Raw genomic sequence first — 20,713 nt, forward strand, 5'->3', positions numbered from 1 at the left:
TTGGGGTCTGCTGTTCATTTTCCCAGTTCTATGCTGGGTTACTATCTGGGAATCCCTTTGGCCACCCCGGCCAACAACTCAAAAGAAAGTATCGCCTGTCTGGCATTGTTGCTTGTTATGTAGCCTTTAGCTATACATGTGGACTCTTATGAAATTATATTGGCCCCTTTAATCTTTGGTTGTATTTTCTTTTTGGGTGTTTAAGGCCACACCGTTGGTCCAGATAAACCGATTTATTTTTACTCTTAAGGTTGTTTGGCGATCTGTTCCTCAGGGGTCACATGGGCTAGGGAGGAGCCCCTGGCTCCTTTCTTTTACCAGTTCCGCCTATGTGAACATAAGTCAATGGTCCTGCATGACCATGGTTGACTTCGCTTGGAAGCATGGAGGAAATGATTCCTTTGTGTTGACCCTCCTCAACGTAGACTGGACACTGGTTCAAGTCCATCTGGTGGGGTCTCTTCCACCTCCTTGATTAAGAGGAAAAGTGACCCACCACAATTACAGGACATTTTGAGAGATGCTCATAGTCCCCTGGAACTAGTTGACCTAGGAGGGCAAGGAGCAAAAAGTGTTCATTATGTCCCTCTGACCAAATTATTATAGGCCTCAAAGTATGTCTGTTAAACACCCAAGAAGGTTAGTTCCACCAGTCTGGTACTTTTAATTACTGTGTGTCATGTAGATAAATCTTAGGCAAAGATCAGTTCTCAGATAAACCTTACCTAGACATATATTTCTTGATCTGCTATGTATAATTTGACCATAGGTTGTAGGAGTATATGGTTCTCTCTGGTTTTCAAAATTAGCTAGGCATTGTTTATCTCTCACATTGTCTCACCCCTCCATCATGGTTTTCCCTCTTAAGGTGCCCCCATTTGCCCCCTTTCTCCCTTACTAATACCCTTCTCCTATGGCCCTACCTCTCTTCCAAATTTTTAATGTAGGCACTTGGAGCTATAAACTTTCCTCTAAGTATACCTTTCAACATGTCCCAGAGGTTTTGTTGTGTTGTATTTTCCTTTTCATTTAGTTCCAGGAATACTTTTATTTATTCATTTCTTAATTTCTCTTTTGACCCATTCATCATTCAGGGGTGTGTTGTTTAATCTCCATGTGTTCATGTAGTTACTATGATTTCTTCCATTGTTGATTGCAAGCTTTATTGCATTGTGATCTGATAGGATACATGGAATTATTTCAATCTTTTCATATTTGTTGAGGTTTGTTTTGTGCCCCCGTATATGGTCGATTTTGGAGTAGGTTCCATGGGGTGCTGAGTAGAAAGTATATTCTTTGATGCTTGGATGGAATATTTGGTAGATGTCTGTTAAGTCCATTTGATATATGGTATTGTTTAATTCAGATGTCCCTCTGTTAATTCTCTGCCCTGTTCTATCTAATGGAGACAATGAGGTATTAAAGTTCCCTACTATTAATGAATTGGGATTACTCTAGGTCTTAAAGTCCTGTAGTACTGTTTTTATGAAGTTAGGTCCACCAGAGTTTGGTGAATGGTTGTAACATCTTCTTGGTCAATTGTTCCTTTGATCAGAATGAAGTGGCCCTCTTTATCTCTTCTGATTAGTTTTAAAGTCTATTTTATCAGATATTAGAATTGCAATGCCTGCTTTTTTCTTAGTATCATTTGCTTAGTTTATTTTTTTCCTTTCTTTCACCTAAAGGTACTGCCTGTCCTTGAAAGTGTGAGGAGTTTATTGCAGACAACAAAAAGATGGGTTTTGTTTCTTAATCCCTTCAACCAATCTGTGTCTTTTGACTGGGGAGTTCAATACATTGATAATTAAAGTTATTAATGAAAAATATGCATTAAATAATTTCATTTTTATTTCTGTTCACATTCTTGGTATAGCTGTGCATTTCCACAGTTATACCTTCATTAAGTTTCTTTCCATAACCCCTTGGGTATAGTCGTTCCTTCCTTTAGCTCTTTGTATTGCTTCAAGAACTCTCTGAAAAGCTGGTTTTGTGGACATGAATTATTTCAGCCTATTCATATCACTGAAGATTTTTCTTTACCCTTTGACTATAATAGACATTTTGGCTGGCTAAAGTAATCTTGGTTGACATCTGTGGTCATTTAGAACTGGGAATACTTTGATCCAGGCTCTTCTGGCTTTAATAGTTTGCATTGAAAAGTCAGCTGTAATTCTCATGGGCTTTTCTTTATATGTAACTTTTTTTTCTATAGCATCTTTCAGTATCTTCTTTTTTTCTTGTATTTTTATGGGCATGTCTTTCTTTAATTTTGGGAAATTTTCTTCCACAATCCTGTTGAAGAGCTGGCCCATAACATTATCCTGATATTCTTCTCCTTCCTGTATGTCTATGATTCATAATATTGGTGTTTTTATGGTCACACAATACCTGCATATTCCATTCTTGTGTTTTCTTAAAATTTTCATAATCTTTGCTGAGTGGTCTAATTTGTCCACATTATCTTCCAGTTGATGCTCTGTTTTCCATTTCATTTATCCTGTTGGTGAGTCTTTCTCCTGTCATTTCTAATTGGCTTTCTGAGTGTTTCTCTTCCTTCTTCATTTCAGCCTGAGTATTCTTCAATATTTCTAACTATTTTCTGAGTTCATTCAGAAGTTTATCCCTATCTTCTTTCACTTCTCTGATTTCTTTGTTTGTGTGTTCTTTAAATCCACTGAATTCTTTTATCATGTTTATAAATGATCTTTTGAGCTCCATGTCCTGTGTTATCTCTAGGGAGTTCTCATTATACTCCTTGAGAGGACTGTTGGTATTTGGTGGGGATATATTTTATTGGCTTTTCATGTTATTATTCTTTCCCTGTGACTTTGATGTGTGGATTTGTTTTGTAGCTTCTGATTCTTATGTGAGACTCAAGCCTTCCTTTGTTGAGTTTAGGTCTGCTTTCTTTTGTAAACTTTATGTGCCTTTGTGATTTACTTGTTGGGCATGAAAAGCTTGCCTAGGTTTCAGGTTTTCTCTTTTGATTTTATATTGGAGTGGCCAAATTGCTATCATCTTCAGGAGTTTCCACAGAGGCCCAATTCAGATGAGGATCAGATGTTCTCAGGCTTTCTCCTAAGGTCTGGATCTCTCCAGGAAAGATGATGTGCTCAGGAATTTACCAGCTGAGCTAGCCTGGGCCCAGGGCCCAGGAAAGATGCTCATCCTGGGAAGCTGGTGGCTGTGCCACCCAGGAATGTAAGGGGAGGTGGGGATGGGAAGAGGCCCAACGAGCTCCTGGGGACTACTGGGAGGAACTGGATTGATCTGGATGCAAAGGATCAGGAAGCAGTAGGGATTCTGGGCCAAGAGGTCAGCCAGTACCCACGCCAGGAGGAGAGATGGGGATGGGGGAACTGGGAGTATGAATGAGACTGGGGGAGTCAAGGTTTGGTGAGTGCAGCTGGACTTATGCAGGGAAGATGCCAGCACCAGGAAGCCAGCGGCTGTGCAGCCCAGGGAAGCAAAGGGAGGTGGGGGTGAGACCAGGCCCACAGGGCTCCTAGGGACTGCAGGGAGGGATTGGGTTTGTCTGGATGCAAAAGAACAGGAAGTAGTAGGGATTCTGGGCCAAGGGATTAGTCCAGGGGTTTGGGGTACCAAGACAAGAAATGGGCCAGTACCCAGGCCAGGAGGAGAGACTGGGGTGTGGGAGCTGGGAGGGTGAATGAGGCTATGGGAGTCAAGGCATGGGACCCACCCAAGAAAGATGGTAGCACCAGGAATCTGGTGGCTGAGCTGCCCAGGAAAGCAAAGGTAGGTGGGGGTGGGACCAGGCCCAGAGGGCTCCTGGGGACTGAAGGAAGGAACTGGGTTGGTCTGGATGCAAAGGATCAGGAAGCAGTGGGGATTCTGTGCCAAGAGGTCAGCTCAGGTGTCTTGGGTGCCAAGACAAGAAATGGTCCAGTACCCAGGCCAGGAAGAGAGATGGGGTTGGGGAGCTGGGAGTGTGAATGAGGCTGGGGGAGGCAAGGTGTGGTGTGTACAGTTGGACTTACCCAGGAAAAATGCTGACACCAGAAAGCCTATGGCTGTGCAGCCCAGGGAAGCAAAGGGAGTTGGGGGTGGAGACGACTTGTTATTAATTAAATAGCTGAGGATGGTCAGCATTAAATCCCCTTCCTTCTTTTTTCACAATAAAAGTGTAACTGTTATTTATCCATTTTTAATGTATTCAACAATACGCTAAGCATTTCCATATATAATCTTACTTTATGTTGGTGACAATCTTAAGCTGACTGCATCTCATAGATGAGATTTTCTGCTACACAGCCAACAACAGTCAACACACAGCAAATCCAGAATTTGAACTGGCAACTTTGGGGTTTCAGAAGCCTTGCTCACAAATGCCACACTATGCTTCAGAAATCAGAATCACTACCCTTTTCTGGTATCTGGTGTTAGTAAAAGTAAACAAGTGAAAAGACCATGCTTACTACAAGGCTGTTTTAGGATTTCAAGTTATATGATAAATATCCTTTTGGGTTTCATCATGAAACTTAAAATTGTAATATCCTCTTTTGGATGTCATTGTAGTTCCAACTTGAAGTCTATTTTGACTATGAAGCCAGAGACAAATGATGTTTCCTCCTCTCCCTTGACACCCAGTTTCCCTGTGGCTTTCAGCCATTTCTGCTTGATAGCTAGGCCTTGCCCAATAATTGACCTCACCATTCCTCTCACATTGGGTTCTCATCAGGCAATGGGCAACATGGCACTTACTGTGTCTCTATGCTTTGGAAAATAAAAGCATTGAGATTTCCCATACATGAATTTAGCTAAAGACTGCAAGGTCTCTGAATTTTAAGTGGATTTCAAGAACTCATTTAGTGCTGCTGTCCTGTTAAATTGGACCTTTTATTCCATGCTGGGAAGTGACAAGCAGAGACAGAGCCAAGAAGTAGGATGGATTTGGCACAGTCTCCCACTTGATATGGGCCAAGCTTTACCTAGGTGTTGATTTTATTTGAGGTGGCCTTGAAAACACTTGATTCTGTTCTCAAAGTGTCTAAATGAGAAAGGGCACAGTAAGTAGACAAGGGAGAATGAGCAATTCTATGAGGATAAGCCAGGGCCCCTCCCACATGCATCTTTGATTACCAGTGTAAAGAGCTCTTTGAGACAGTGGCTGACAAGAAGGACACAGGTTGTCATGTCAACATTTGTGGTATCTTTACATGTATTTACTGCAGGCTTTTGTTGTATCATGGTGTTTTATCCACGGAACAAATTAGTAAGCGTGTGCATGTCCAAAAACAGCCCTGGTGGGTTGACAATATGTTCCAAAGCATAGCCTGGGCTCTCTGCCTTCTCTCTTCTCAGCCAGAAGTGGAAAGCCTAGCCACTGTTGGCTTCATCTATGAACAAAGACAAGGAGGAAGGGACACTCAAGACATTCTTACGCATTCTAGGAAGGTTGATCTTACCACATGGAGATGGCTCTAGGGATAATAAGAGTCTACCACTTCCTTATAGATGTAGACAAAAATAAAATTACAGAACAGAGATAGGAAGTAGCCATTGGGCCTAATTTGGACTGTAGTCTTTGTTTGACCACACAGTGTTGTCCTGCACTGTATTTGAAATTTAAATTAGTTATACATTTTTTGAACACTCAGGAAAAATGGCTTTTATTATTTTTAAATTTATTTAATAACCACATAATTAGTAGAAGCATTTCATTACAACAGCACTGACATAGTCAATGACAGTTTCCAGAGCAAAGATGCATCTCTTTCAAAATTGGCTGTAATTTTTAGGTTCACAGTGTTGAACTGATATAGTTATACATTATTGTACTCAGTATAAACCCCATAAGACATAAAATTGAATGAAGTTTTTACCTTTAAAAAAGACCCCCATTTCATTTTGAAATATACTGTTTCATACAGAAAAACTCATTTTAATGCAGCTAACACTTAGATGTTTGTACATGTGTCTCTAATCTCTATATATCTGATTATTACTAGTCATAGTCGGTTACTTTCTGAGATCCTTGGCACCTAAGCATGGATATAAATTCATCAGGTAGATTTCAATGGTAATGTTTTTCATGTCTACTAATTAACATGAAGCAAAATTTTAGTTAATATTTCTAAGAATTAGAATGGTTTACACTGAAAACTAGAGAGCCATCTAACATACAGCATCTACAAACCCAGATTATCTTACACTAGCAAGCCAGTAATGAACTAAAGCTAAGCAGGGATGCCCTGCTAAGAAGTCCAGTATTTACCTTCTTCCAGTGATCCCTGCTCCTGAGACTGTATGCCCCTCACCACTGGTTATCTTAACATAGCTCGTTTTACTCTTATTGACTATTTGTCTTCTGCCTTAGGTATGTGAGTTTGTAAGATAAGTTGTTACAGTCCTTTTATTCTGTAGAAAGGTATTTAGGCCTTGTTATAGGTAATCAGAAGTATTGGTAATTCAACAGTGGGAACTGAGGTTTGATTATTAGGAGTTTGCTTGTTTGCCTTGGGCTTATCTAGTTTCCGGAGAACATCAGACAAATCCTTATCTTAAGATGGGTGCAGCAGGCAACACAGAAAAGAAGACTGTATCCCAGGTAGGTGGCGTCAGAAACACTTCAGAGGTAGAATTGTCCTATCTTACAAGCTGACTGGGGTTCATGACATTTGGAAGAAAGCAGATGATAGGATGGAGAAAAATTTAATTGGCCTTAGACATCATTGGATTATGGTTGACAAAGTGAAGAGGCTTTATTGAAATATGGACATTCAGGAAGTAGGAATTTACAGTACAAAATGAATTCATTTTCCACTGGAATATGGTTCTTTATTAAACAGGTGTTCTAGTTTGTTTCTCCATTGCTGTGACAAAATACTCTGACCAATATCAATTTGGGGAGGAAAGGGTTTATTTAGCTTACATCTCCCAGGTCACAGTTCATCAGGGAGCCCAAGGTAGGAACTCAGGGCAGGAACCTGGAGGCAGGAGCTGAAGCACGGGCCATGGAGGAACGCTGCTTACCGGCTTGCTTCTCTGGCTCATGCTCAACCTGCTGTCTTACACAACACAGGGCCACCTTCCCAGAGCTGGCCCCTCCCACATCATTCAATAATCAAGAAGATGCCCCACAGACGTGACCACAGGCCAGTTAAATGTAGACAATTCACCAATTGAGGCTCTTTCTACCCAGGTGTGTCAAGTTGACAACTAAAGCTGTCCAGCACAACAGGTATAATGTTTATAAATAGTGTGTATATAGAGCCAGGAAAATGGCTCAGTGGGTTAAAAGTGCTTGAAGTGGGGCTGCAGAAATGGCTCAATGGTTAAAAGCAGTGACTACTCTTGCAGAGGACCCAGGTTTGATTTCCAGCACATACCTGGCAGCTAACAGCCATCCTTAAGTTCAATTCCAGGGGCTCTGACATCCTCTTCTAGCCTCTGTGGGATTGCATGACACAGGTGCACTTACATACACTCAGGCAAAACACTTGTACACATAAAATAAAAATAAAGAAACAAAAAAGAATGTAAGTGATTGCATAAACCTGACAACCTGTGTTCAGTCCATGCTACTACTCATGTAAAAAGCTGGATGCTGTGCCAAACATATCATATAATTCCAGCACTCCTAGGGAGAGATGAGAGATAGAGACAGGAGAATCAGATGGAAGGTCACTAACCAACTAGCCTGGAGTACATAGCACAGAAACAGAGCAGCAAACACTGAGACACCCTCCCTCAATAAGATGGAAGGCAAGAACTGAATTTCCCAAAGCTGTCCTCTGGCTTCTCCATGCATGCTGTACCCACACTCACACATAAACAAAGAAACAAATAAATAAAATCAATAATACGTAAAATAACTTGCTTTGTAGATGTAAGATCGTCCCTAGAAAGAAGACTCTCTTGGAATAGGAAATCTCCATTTCCTTCAATGTAATAGTCTCCATGCTCAGACAGAACCACATGCACAGTGTGTAAACAAAAGACAATTATCAGATCAATTAATTTATCATCACTTGAAACTAAACAGTAATAATCTGCCCTTATTTTAAAAGTCATCAGTTGAAGGTAAATATTTAACTATTCTTATTTTAAAGTGAGTTTTTGCTTAGTTAAACCATTGACCTTTATTTATTACTGATACTTACCAGTCCCTCTGCTATTGCCTATGACACCTATATGTGCATGTGCCCACACAGAGATTGAATTCATAGAAAGATGTAACTATGCATATTGTTTGATTTTTGTTTGGTTAGTTTTTAGTTGTTGGTGATGTGTGTGTGTGTGTGTGTGTGTGTGTGTGTGTGTGGTGTGTTGTTGTTACTGGTCAACTATTGAGATCTTCAGAGGATTTTACAAATAATCATGCTAGTTTTATGTAAGTAGTATGGGAATCCATTATTGTTGTAAAGATACTAAATGTTATGAAGACTATTACAAAGTTCCACATCTGATAAAAATATAGACAATAAGTGAGCCTGTGTTGCTTAGCTTCCGTTGATAACTCCTACGACTTAAGGAATATCATAGAAGAGGGGGCAGAAATAGTGTAGGAGTCAGAGGAACAGGATGGCTGTTGCTGGATAATGCATTCTAGACATGATAGGAAAGGTGCACCCATGAAATTTCCACAGTATGGTGGCCTAATAAGACCTCATAGTGACAACAATGGATGTGCCAATATGGATAGGAGAACTTTCACAGGATCCCATCTCTACATCAACAACAGGTGATCAATGGTTGCTGAGGCAGGGAGAATAATATTTCTCAAGAACTAGCTCCCTGATAGGTTATCTAATCCCAAGTGGTCAGCCCTAAACACATGGAATATGAGCACCACTAAATGGACTCAGTACATTTTCTACATACATACACACACACACATGTGTGTATATGTGTATTACATATGTGTAACAATAATAAAGAAGAGGACAAGAAATTGAGAGAGTGGAGGGTGCATGGGAAGTGTTAGAAGGAAGAATGGTAGAGGTAGAAATGATTCAAATACAATATTCATGTATGAAATTCTCAAAATTAAAAATAATCATGAAAAGATAATAAAGGTACATATAATGTAAAAATCAAAGGTCTCATTACAGTTTGGTATGCTGTGTTAAGACCATCCCACTCCTCAACAGTAATCATAACTAACTACAGATGACCTTTGAAATGATATTGTGGGTATTTGTAGCACAAGCCTGTACGTCTAGAAAGGCAAACAATTTTGTTGTTGTCTTTTTGAGGCAGGTTCTCTCTCTAGCCCCAACTGGCCTGGAACTTGGTAGATAACTATATAGACCCAGCCGTCCTCCATCTCATAGGAATCCACCTGCCTCTTTCTTCTGAGGGCTGGGATTAAAGGTGTGCACTACCACATCCAGCTCAACAAAGGCTTTTTAAAGTCATAAACTGGCTCATATTGTACACAGTACTAAATATTTCTTTCAAGATGTGGCAGAGCAATACATATTCACTAAAGTATGTCAACGCACATATATCTACCAAGCCTTTTAATTATAGCCTAATACTCAGTCATATGTATGTATCTTAGCTCATTTAAGAATCCTTTAACTTGTGGACCTTTTGCCCATTTACCACTATGAAGGACACTACAGTGAACACCCTTCTCATTCTTCTTGGTGGAAATAGATGAGTCTTTCTGTAGAAAATGTTCCTTGAATTAGAATTACTGGGCTAAAATATGTGGATTTAAATTTCTTACAACTTCTTCAAATTTGTTCTTCCAAAAAAGTTCAAGAAAGTGAAATCTCATTGTTATTTAAATGATGTCAGCCAGTGATTCCCCATGAAGTCCAGCTGTGTGAACTGCTGATCGCTCGCCTTTCCGTTTCCCCTGCTTCTAAATTTTCCTCTGCCCTCTTTTTCAGATGCTCACTACCTCACCTGCAGAATCCAGGAATGCGCCGAGACAACTCGAAGTGGCCCCTTTGCCCGGTCCATTGACATCAGCTCCCTGGTTGTTCAGGATGAATACATCTTCATTCAGGTGAGTGTCCAATGCACAGTTAATGACAAGAGAAGGGTGAAGTAAGACCAGCTGCTTGCTAGGAAATGAGGATGGCTTTCCTGGGGCATGAGCATGTGGAACAAGGACACTGTTCTTTCACTTTGGGGCTTCAACCCCCTGGGGATACCCCAGACTTCTTATTGGAGAAGGCATTATGGGTCAGTGTCCTGTCCTAGAGATTTTAGTCACCCGTGGAATCCTTCAGTTGGATTACCATTTCAGGATAACAGAGCTGTCTTAAAGTGATTAGACTGTGGTTTGAGATTATTTAAAGTCAAATGTCTAATGGGCTTTGACTTTAAGTAATTTATCAAAGCCATGTTCTATTTCTGTCCAAAGTGACTTGTCTAACTTGGGAGTGAAATCTCCCAATAAATTAGGCATAGTCAAGATTTTCTTTCTGGAAAATGCTAAAATTCAATAAATCATTCCTTTTCTTTCCCATGCTGATTATTTTTCAAATGTATATGTCTCACATTCTTTACTGTCAGAACTGGACTGATGGAGGAAACCACATTTTTAGGCAGACAAAGGAAGCTTTCTTTTAGGTTTTGAGTTGTGCAATGTCTACATTGTCCTAGAAAGAGATAAAATAAAAAAGAACAAAAATGTGATAAACTGAAAGACAGTATCAGGGGGAGAAAGAGAGTATGGTGTCAGACTTGTTACCCAGATTTCTACCCTTGACCTCCTGCCTTTGCCACTCTACATTACTACATGAGGCAGCCCTGTGGTTTTGAGTACTATCTCCATGTTCTGATGTCTTCAGATCAGTGAGCTGTGCCCTCCAAAATGTCACCAATTCCATGGTTAACAGGTGTCTCTTCAACCCAGTGTGGATGTTCTCCATGGGAAAAACAAGACAGGTTATCCCTGACACCCCCTGATGACATGCCCAGTACCAGCCCACTCAGGGTAGAAATGCAGATGTGAGTCAGCATTGCTAATTTGAAGGAATCCCCACCCTCTGCTAATGGCACTCTTGGTTTTACCCTGTGTTTTTTTCATCTAGCATCCATTGTCATGGTCCCCATGAAAGGCAATTTTTCTTTCTCTCTTTGCTGAAGGTTTTTAAATGTAGGAGCACAGGAATGATTTATGAATTTGCCAACCTGATTGCCCTTTTCTTAATGCTAATACTGTATATAATGATGAACATAGCAGAATTGTTTAAGGGAAACATGACTTAAAATTTAATATGTTCAGATTTCCCCCCCGTGTTGCATAAAGTTCTCTTGAACTCCTCAGGCAGAAATGCGGAGTTTAAAACTTTTTTCCTGAAACATTTCTTTGTTGTATTATACCATAAGAAGAGGTTTTTTATTTAATCAGCTTCAATTTTTACTTTTCTTAAAAGAGATGAGGCTTTATTTTTCAGTAAGGTTTTATTTGTTGTTCAGTAACTGTGAGATCCCTCTTTGAGGTGCTAGGGCTATCACGAGGAATACACAAACTTCTTGCCTCAGTGAAACTGAGTCTAGTGGGAGGCTTACATATGATGTATATTCATCCACACATAGACACAACATGCTGCGGGGTGTGATAGGAAGCAAGAATATACACTTTAGAATGCAGAACTTTTTCAGATTGTGGCTTGCTACCTTTCGCTGTGTGACCTTGAGCTGAGCTTCATTTGACTTGTCTATAAAAAGAAGTTAATTGTGGCACCTGCTGCATGGGTTGCTGGGAAGATTGAATTTGATAGTGACATTCTTATAGTGCTATAACAATGCCCAAATCATGGCGTTCTATGAACATGTATTATGTTTTTATCTATTCTGTACTATTGGCAATTTGATTCTATAAATGTCACATGACGGCAGATCCTATGGATAAAAATACACCAGGAACTAGATGCTGGAGTATAAGGATATTGCTATTTTGTGTAGGTCTTGATGATTTAACTAGGGACAGAGTGGGAGGGAATACATAGAGAAAGGCATGTGTTGGCTTAGCCCCCTTGAATGCTACATGGAGCTGTGAGTTGGAAGTCAGAGATTCCAGAAGAAGATCAGTGAGAATATTATGGCTGAATACATAAGTTGGAAGGTTGTATTTTGCGTATTGATGATATTTTGAAATCATAAAATTCAAGGGGTAATATCAAGAAAGAGAAAAAAAAAATCCAACCACTGGTTTCTAGGGCACTCCTGTCTTTAGAGTCAGGGAGATAAAAAGAAACTAGCAAGAAGACTAGGACTCAGCTGAATGATGATGTCAGAAAGCTGGTAGATTACTCCATCACTTGATTGACTTTACCCCAAATAATGCAAATGACCATAAACTTGAAAAAATATTGAATTTCTTTAATGGTCAAATAAACACAGGTTAAATCCTATGACTGAGAGTTACCAATTCCCCAAAGTTGAAAATACATAAAAGAGTGCCAGTGGGGGCCAGATGAGGTGGTGCACTCTTTCAGTCCCAGCACTTGAGAGGTAGAAGAAGGTGCTTCTCTATGACATTCGAGGCCAGCCTTGTCTACATAGAGAATTCTAGGCCAGCCAGCTCCTAATGAGAAAGCCTGTCTCAGAAAAAAAAAAATGTTGGTAGTTTACAAGTAAGAACCTGCACATGGAACACCCCACATAGCAGTTGATTTTCAGTCAGTATTTAATCAGCCCTTTCCTTGTCAGAGGTGAGTTTGGCCATTTGCCACATGAGCTTTACTTCTGATGGTGCACGCTCAGGTAGAAAATACTCACTTGTGCTCTTTTTTCCTTTCTCATCTATTTCTTTCATAATGCTGCGTATTTTTACTTTAATTGCTTAGTTTTAGGAATATAACTATATATAGCATATCAAATCCTCTATTTTGGAACAATATCTATTGATTTCTTCTTGTGAATGATCATAAACCTAGAATGTTCCTTGCATTTCTGTCTCTTCCCTTCTCTTTAATTTTTTACCACCCAATTTTGATTGATTATAGTATTTCCCAGTGTTTTTCTTACTCTTGACATATAAATTTGGCAGTCTTAATATTTTATAAAGTACAGGGAATAAAGGAGGGAACATAGTGTATGTTGTGACTTAACTGCCCTATTCCCTTTTCCAACCCACTGTTGCAAACTGAGTCATTTAACACATGCACATTCTGCCCTGTTCCACCGCCCCTGTCTTGATTTTGATCTTTGTTTTATAGGTGTGTCTACTCACTTGTCTCCCTCAATGTTTTGCTACAGTTTCCCAATTTAGCTCTCAGTTGTTTGAAGTTAGTCCTTTTAGTAATGTCTTCAATTCTTGAATGTTAGAAACAGAGCTGACCTAGCCTTGCATACGTTAATACCATTTTCCAAGGGTATAAAGTGTGCTGTTTTTTTTCCCACAAGAACTGTGCTCTGTGAACTACCTGATGTTGCTGTGTCACAACAGTTTGAGGTTTTCTTTTTCTTTTAGATGTGTTCTTTTATTTTGTTTCCTTCTTGTTTGGGGAGAGGAGGTTGATATTTGGTTTTCGTTTTACTTAACTTTGATAGGCCCCAGTCATTTAAAAAAATATTTGCACAGCAGTTACATGTTAATTTATGCCTTGTGGTTGTTACATGTATTAATCCTTCCCCTGGAAATATGTCTCTTTCATTCAGGAGATTCAATCTCTCATTATTATTATCTCAAAAACCCTTCTTGAGAGACATATTTGACTTTTGTTTCATTGTTTTGGCTCTCTTCCTCCAGGACAGAGAATGTACATAAAAAGAGAAGAGAGAATAAAGACATCACTTGGTCCTGCCCCCAATCTGAGCAATATGAAGTCAAACAGTTTTATGCTAGCCTTTGATGAATGTTTAGTAGTTTTCAGGCTCTTTCTGCCTTTGGTGTTTGTTTGTTTTCTGGTTTAACGTCTTTCTGAGCTTGGGAGGTTGTATTTTATCTCTGTTTCTTCTCAAACCTTCCTGATCTCTTGTGTTTATATTTAACACTCTTCTCTTATTGAAGTGATAGAATCATACAGCTTATTATTTGTGTGTGCATGTGTGTGTCCCAGGTCACATGTTTATGCAAGTACCTAAGTGTACATATGCATCTAAAAGCTAGAGGACAAGATTAGGTATTGTTCCTTAGGTTCCATCTGCCTTGATTTGTGAGACAAGGTCTCTGACTGGCCTGATGCCCCCAGTAGACTAGGTTACTTGGTCACTCTACCTCAGCAACCCATATGTCTCTTCCTCCCGTGTTGGTATTACAAACCTGAATCATCACGTCCTGCTTTTTTCTTTACATGCATCCTTAGGATCAAACTGAATTCCTCCTGCTTGCAAGGCAAGCGCTTTACTGACTGACCCAGCTCTACACAAGTGATTTTAAATCATAGAAACACAGCTACAGTTTCTCTTTGCTCCATGGAATGGTCATGATTTTTTCTGTGCCTGCTATTTGTTTTTTCTGTCTATTTCTTTTAACAGTTTCATTATCCTCTTACTGTATCATTTTATCTTTACATTCTTAATGACTGCTTATTTTAATGATCCGAGTTCTTCATATTACAAGCTGCTCAGGAACATTTGGGAAGTTTCTTTTGGTGAAAGATTAGGGCTCTGTTTCTGTTTATCAAGAAACTTACTTGGTTCTCAGTTCTATATGACTCAACATTATTTTCTTTAAGTGAGTTTCTCTCATAAGGCATTACCTTCTGGAACACGATATATGTGGCTTCCTTCCCACATATATTGTGTTTCATGGTTAAATTTTCATTAAGTCTGGAGTTTGCATTACTCTTTCTTGTTTTGCTTGTTACTACAAGATGATTTATGAGAGGAATAAAGGGAAGCATTATCATTACTTGGCTATTTAAAACCATTTATAAATCCTTATCATATATTTTCTGAAAGGTTGCTATAACTTGCTAACTGATTTCCTTGCACTTTGATCAGCACACTGAACCCCCAGAGCATTCAGAAACTCCTTCCAAAGTCCTTTATTTAAAATAAAAATCAATGTTCCTCCCCTCAGTGGCTGTTCATCACCTGCAAGGTGAAATCCAATTCCTTAGCATTGCCTGTAAGAACCTCTACAATCTGAGCCCTACATACCCCATCAATTTCTTAGGAATTCCTTACTCATTGTTGGTGCCCACATACCTTCCTTCCTTTAACGCACCCTTCATAAACACAGACCTGTAATCTCCATGTACGCACCATGACATTATTATCCTTCTATGCCTTTCTTAATTTTCTTTATTCAAGGGATGACAAACTCAGTCTTTAAAATTAGGACATACGGCCTTTAGGCCATCTTCCTGCATCCTCACATAGGACTGAACCAGACTCCTGTGGTGCCTGCTTAGCCGTTTGTATTGTGTCTCCTCAGCCAAGTCTGCACTCTGTGTGGAACAGAACTGCATCCTTTTCATCTTTGTTTCTGCTGTACTTAGCATAATGACTGGTACTCAATAAACGTTTGTTCAACTGAACTGATCCGAGGAGATAAGACTTGGTCCTTCTTTACAGGGAGTGTAGCTAGTTATCTTTTTCATGCAAGGAAATCTTGTTTCTTCAACTAACAATATACGACAACTTAGGGTAATTGGCAATTGCTGACTGCATAAGAAATGCCCCCGTGTAGCGTGCCTTTGTGCTTTTTTAAAACTGCTGTCCAGGAATTAACCAATGTGTTATTCAGTGCCCTCTTTGTATTCATTCATTTAAATATATTAAAATACATTCAGCCCAGTGGGAAACACAGACAGCTTAACAATTATAATGCAGTGTGATGAGTGCTGTGTGAGTAGGAAGCACATGTTGCTCTTGGCAAGAGGAGGAGGAGCTCTCTACCCTGTCCTGGAAGGGGCTTCCTGGAGGGAGGGCTGGGAATGGCAGATGAAGGAGGTGGACAGGAAAGGTCTCCATGCAGAGAAAAAGGCATGGGGATACGGAGAAAGCCACACGATCGAACATGCCAGGACCTCTTTACCCAAGGCCATTTGTGCTTGTTGGAGGAATGTGGTGGGAGCGATAAACTAAAGAATTCTAGACAGGAGAGCTTTTCCTGCTTGCTTTCATCAAATCTGGATAACTTTGTGTTCTTTTCTTTTTAGTTCCTAGAAAGCTTAGAAGCAGCTGGGTCAGCTCTAGCAGCTTCCCAGCATTCTTCACATCCTTCCCATCTCTTGTCACTAATATTGGTCATTTGTTTGTTTGTTTGATTTAAGATAGGAGCTCAGCATGTAGCCCAGGCTGGCCTTGCATTCACTATCTCTCTGTCTTTCTGCCTCATCCTTTTTTTTTTTTTTTCTGGAATTACATCCTGCCCTGTCATCGGTCATTTTTGATTGCTTGGTTTATTTCTCTTTTTCCCCATCTGTTGTTGCTTATTGTGTATGTGTGTATTTAAAAATAATTGAAAACAATTTCAAGTAATTTCCTAAAACTTTGTGGATCTATCTTTTGTGGGAGTATAAATTTGAAAGATGAAATGAAGGTCAGGACAGGTAAGATCTGTAATTTGGTGACCATGATCTGTCTCTAAAGCAAGGACAGAGAGAACTAAAGTTCCTTGAAAGAAGCTGCCTCAGAAGGCTGTGTCAAAGCAGAAAAGCAGCCAGACAACAGAGTAACTGCTCCTGTAGGGTCGAAAGCCTTATATGATACTTGACATGATGGCAGGGAGGTAGCTGTCCACCAGGGACACCATGCCACCTATCAGAGAAGAGTCTTGGGAGAAGCTGCATAGATAGTGAGGCTTGAGTTCAGCATCTCCAAGGCAGGCTGGGCCCTGAGGACTCTACATACCACTGGAGGGCATATGCTGTCTCTCAGGACTTTGTGGGTAAATGTGGCATTTTGTAGAGGTAGATATTTTAATAGATTTTTTAATAAATCACAGCAAGTTTGGCATAAAGAGCTTTAGTGGTCCTTGAATTTAGAAAATTTTCCCGATTAATTTTTCTAGCTTTTTTAAAATTTAGATTTATTTTTATTTTATGCATATGAGTGTTATGTCTACATGTATATAAGTGCACCCGTGTCCTTCAGTGCCCACAGAGGATAAAAAAGTGTCTCAGATGCCCTGAAACTGGAGTTACAAAATATTGTTAGCAACTGTGTGGATGATGGGATTCGAACCCAGGTCTTCTGCAAGAACAGTCAGTGCTCTTAACCATCGAGCCATCTATCCAGCCCCTAATATTTCTAGTTTTTTAAAGTATTGCTACCTTAAACTTACGTGTAATGCTAGTAGAAACATAGAATTTCGTTGAAAAGAACAACAACAAATAGCAAATACACACACACACACACACACAAAAAAAAAAAAAAAACAGTCTAACCTTTTGCCTTCCCCACCCCTTAGGTGCCAAATGGTGTTTCTGGTAGCTTTACATTAGGTCTCAGGAAAACTTGAGTGTCCAATGAACAGAGGAGATATACCACGGGGTATATGTCCAAAGGAAATGAAATCAGTAGTCAAAAACATGTTACACACCATAGTTTGTTGTACCTATATTTACAATATCCCAAAAACATAAATGTCCAATACATGATCAATAGATAAGGAAAAGGTGATACATATTGGAACATTATTCCGACAAGAAAATAATGAAATCTGTCATTTGCAGTAACGTGGCTCTAACTGGAGACCATTATGTTAGTAAAAATAATACAGGCACAGAAAGACAAGAGCCACATGTTCTCACTCATATGTCTCATCTGTAATAGGTGATATTATTGAAGCTAAGAGTGACTACCAGAGGCTGGGGAGAACAGAAGGTGGGAGCGACCCCATGGTTGATCAAAGGGAACTAAGTTCCAGGTAGACACGAGTAAGAAGTTTAAGTGTAAGACTGAACATTAGAATGGTGACTCTGTGCTATGTATGTCCCAAGATAGAAGAAAGGGTTTTTGAATATTTTCACCCAAGAGTGCATATATATGTTTACCCTGGCTTGAGTATTATATAATGTACACATCTAGTGAAATGCCACATGAGACGCAACAAGTACATGTAGCTATTTTGGTTTTATGTATAATTTTTAAAAAATTAAAAAGAATTACATATAGGATGAATGTGTGGGAGGGTATGTCTCTCTGATTCTTAGCACTCATTAAACATAACACTCTAATTTGTTTCCTCTGTATATTGGGTTTATTACTTCTCTTTCATTTGACAGAAGGATTTTAGTGTTAACAGTGTTTTAAAAAATATGCATACATTAAATATATGAGTGCATGTGTATAGCTAAAGGCTATATAATAAAAACAGTGTCGGGTATGAGAAACCTCCTTTCCAGTTGTTGGTCATCATAGTTCAAGGGACTCCCAAAATAATGCAGGGTATTGCCATAATCCTTAATTGTCTCCCAAGACTTGAAGGTAAGACCGTTTGGTAGAAGACAGGCCCTATTTTGGACACAGGCCTTGGAGCAATTGAATTATAACTTACCTGGAGTAAGCCTCCTCCCTGAAAACTAGCTCTCATTATATCAGAGGATATTATACAGGCTGCCAAGGGAGAAAACCAATCAATGGTCCTACCCAGCTGTGAAGTCTAATAAACAAAAATGACTGGCCCAGCAAACTATTGCTGTTGGTGCAGTAGTGGCAGTTTTATCTTGGGGGTAATCAGAAGCTGTCTAATTAGAAGTAAGGCCCACTCAATGGGACAGAACTCTTGTGTGGTATTGTAAACATAGTCAAATACACATGGTTGGAGAGGTCATAGATCCTAAAGAAATACCTACTTGCAACATCCCTAGGCCAATACAACTTCTTTCTTCTAAATATGCATCCTCATATTTACAGACAATTGTACTTGTCACCTCTCCTCAAAGAAGCTTTTTTTTTGGAACAGGTGGACACTATTACAGAGTTACAGAATTGGTTAAATGTAGAGAATAATTGTCTCTGAGACACTTAACCCTAAGTGACACATCTGCAATGCAACTTCCGCATGCATCTATCACCAGGGAAGTTTCCTTGTGCAGCAGATGGTGGTTCACATGGAAACACAAACTGGCCAGGGTGCAGAGACCAAGAGGCCACACAGAGTACTTATCCCTGAATAGGATACCTCTTTGAAACTTCTGTCTTCCAAGGCTCAGGGATCATTGCAGGAGGGGAGGTGGAACGATTATAAGAACCAGAGGAGGTGCATGACCACAAGGAAACAGAGTCTTCTAGACAGTTGATCAGTTACTCATATGAACTTACAGCAATGGATGACAGCATACACAAGTCATGTATGAGCTCAAACCAGATAAAATTCCAGCTTAGACATGGAGAAGTAGGCAAGAAATTCCAACTGAAACTAGGGAACTTTCGGCAATTGATGGCTTCATGGGAGGTGGGGAGGAAAGAGAGTTTCTAACAGGGACTGTCGGTGGGTCAGGAATAGATCTATGCTGAAGGACATTTGGGGATGCAAATCAGATTTTATAGGCCAGATTATATAATAAGAAAGTACATTAAATGGGTGGGGAGCAGTGGGGGGAAGAATGCATAGGGGAGGGGATATAAATAACATCAAAGTATAATGTATGAAAATAATGTTTTTTAAAAGCCATAAACTGGAAGCTTGTTGCCTCCATCATCAAAGATTAGGCTTTTTCATGTGTGGACAGTTAGCTACTAGGAAAATGTTCTCTGCATATGAATAAGTAAAATTTGTGTATTTATTGTAATATTACTTACCCATGGTTGAGTTGTTATATACAAAGGTATACGCATTTAATAGCATAGTTAAATAAACAAAAACCCAAGCAACCTCTAAATAATGCTACTGGTTAAATCAATGCGTTAAGCTTCTCAGGATATTAATTTCATGTGAAAGTTTCAGCTCTACTTAGTCACCCCTTCAGAGGAAAGCTCTTCTCCTGGGCTATAATAATTTCCTTTTTCTGGATCTATTATTCCTAGTCCTCTCCCCTGTGTATGGTGTGGGGGGGTCTATAAACTATCCACATAGCTCCCAAAATTTCAAGCAATTGCAAAGGTTCTAACTCACCTTTTATTTCCGTCCTGACAAACAGCCATCTTTAGGGCTTGTATGGAGGGAGCCTCATGTTCAGTCTCCTGCTGTTGTTGAGCTGAGCTGGAGATGTACAGGAAGCTGTGTAATTTGTTAATCTGTCAGTACCTTTTCTGTGCAGGGGCCTGGTGTTTCATAGTGACATCAAAAGAAGTTAATCCTCTACAGAAGAGCTTTGTTTTAATGAGGACAAGTCTGCCTAAAAGGCCTGTGTTCCACATGGATAAAAGAGAAATAGGCTTTCCTTCATAGGGCATGGGAAAGCATTAAGTTGATTTCTGCCTTCTGTGCCAAGGAGGTTGAAAATCCTGTCAGTTCTCTGTATAGCCTAGTTTTTCTAGAGTTTATTCTAGAGAATAGGTAGTTAAGCAATAATCATCATAAAATTCCTTTGGCAGCATGATTCATTTCCTGGCTACTGTGGATTGTGATAAACAAGAATATGGCTTTGTAAGGCTCCGTGTGTCTGCAGTAGATTACATGAATTTCTTTGCTAGTCTCCCATGCTGGCACATGAGGTCACCTTCATTGTGAAAAGAATTTGTTCACTTATTGACTAACTTGTTATTCCACATGTGGTCATATTCATTAAATAGGGAATGGTACTAGCATATCATCAAGTTCTGCAATGAAAGATAAAAAAGTCATTCTTAACTAAGATATAGGTTGCACAAAGGGAAGAGAGAATGAAAATTTGAAGGAGGGAAAGTCTTCCTGACTGTGTCCAGTCTTTGCCCGTGAGCT

At 39.6% G+C, this 20,713-nt stretch overlaps 1 protein-coding gene across 2 annotated transcripts in view; it reads left to right on the top strand.

The window, feature by feature from the left end:
- Window positions 1-20,713, top strand: part of Sorcs3 (sortilin related VPS10 domain containing receptor 3) — a 664,579-nt gene that overhangs the window by 475,736 nt on the left and 168,130 nt on the right. For both annotated transcript variants that reach the window (XM_008845711.1, XM_029569661.1), the window contains exon 7: window positions 9,867-9,985. In XM_008845711.1, the coding sequence (XP_008843933.1) occupies window positions 9,867-9,985 (119 nt within the window). The remainder of the gene's footprint in view (window positions 1-9,866; window positions 9,986-20,713) is intronic.

This window comes from Nannospalax galili, unplaced genomic scaffold (assembly GCF_000622305.1).
Source record: "Nannospalax galili isolate Female #2095 unplaced genomic scaffold, S.galili_v1.0 scaffold161, whole genome shotgun sequence".
NCBI classification, from domain to species: Eukaryota; Metazoa; Chordata; class Mammalia; order Rodentia; family Spalacidae; genus Nannospalax; species Nannospalax galili.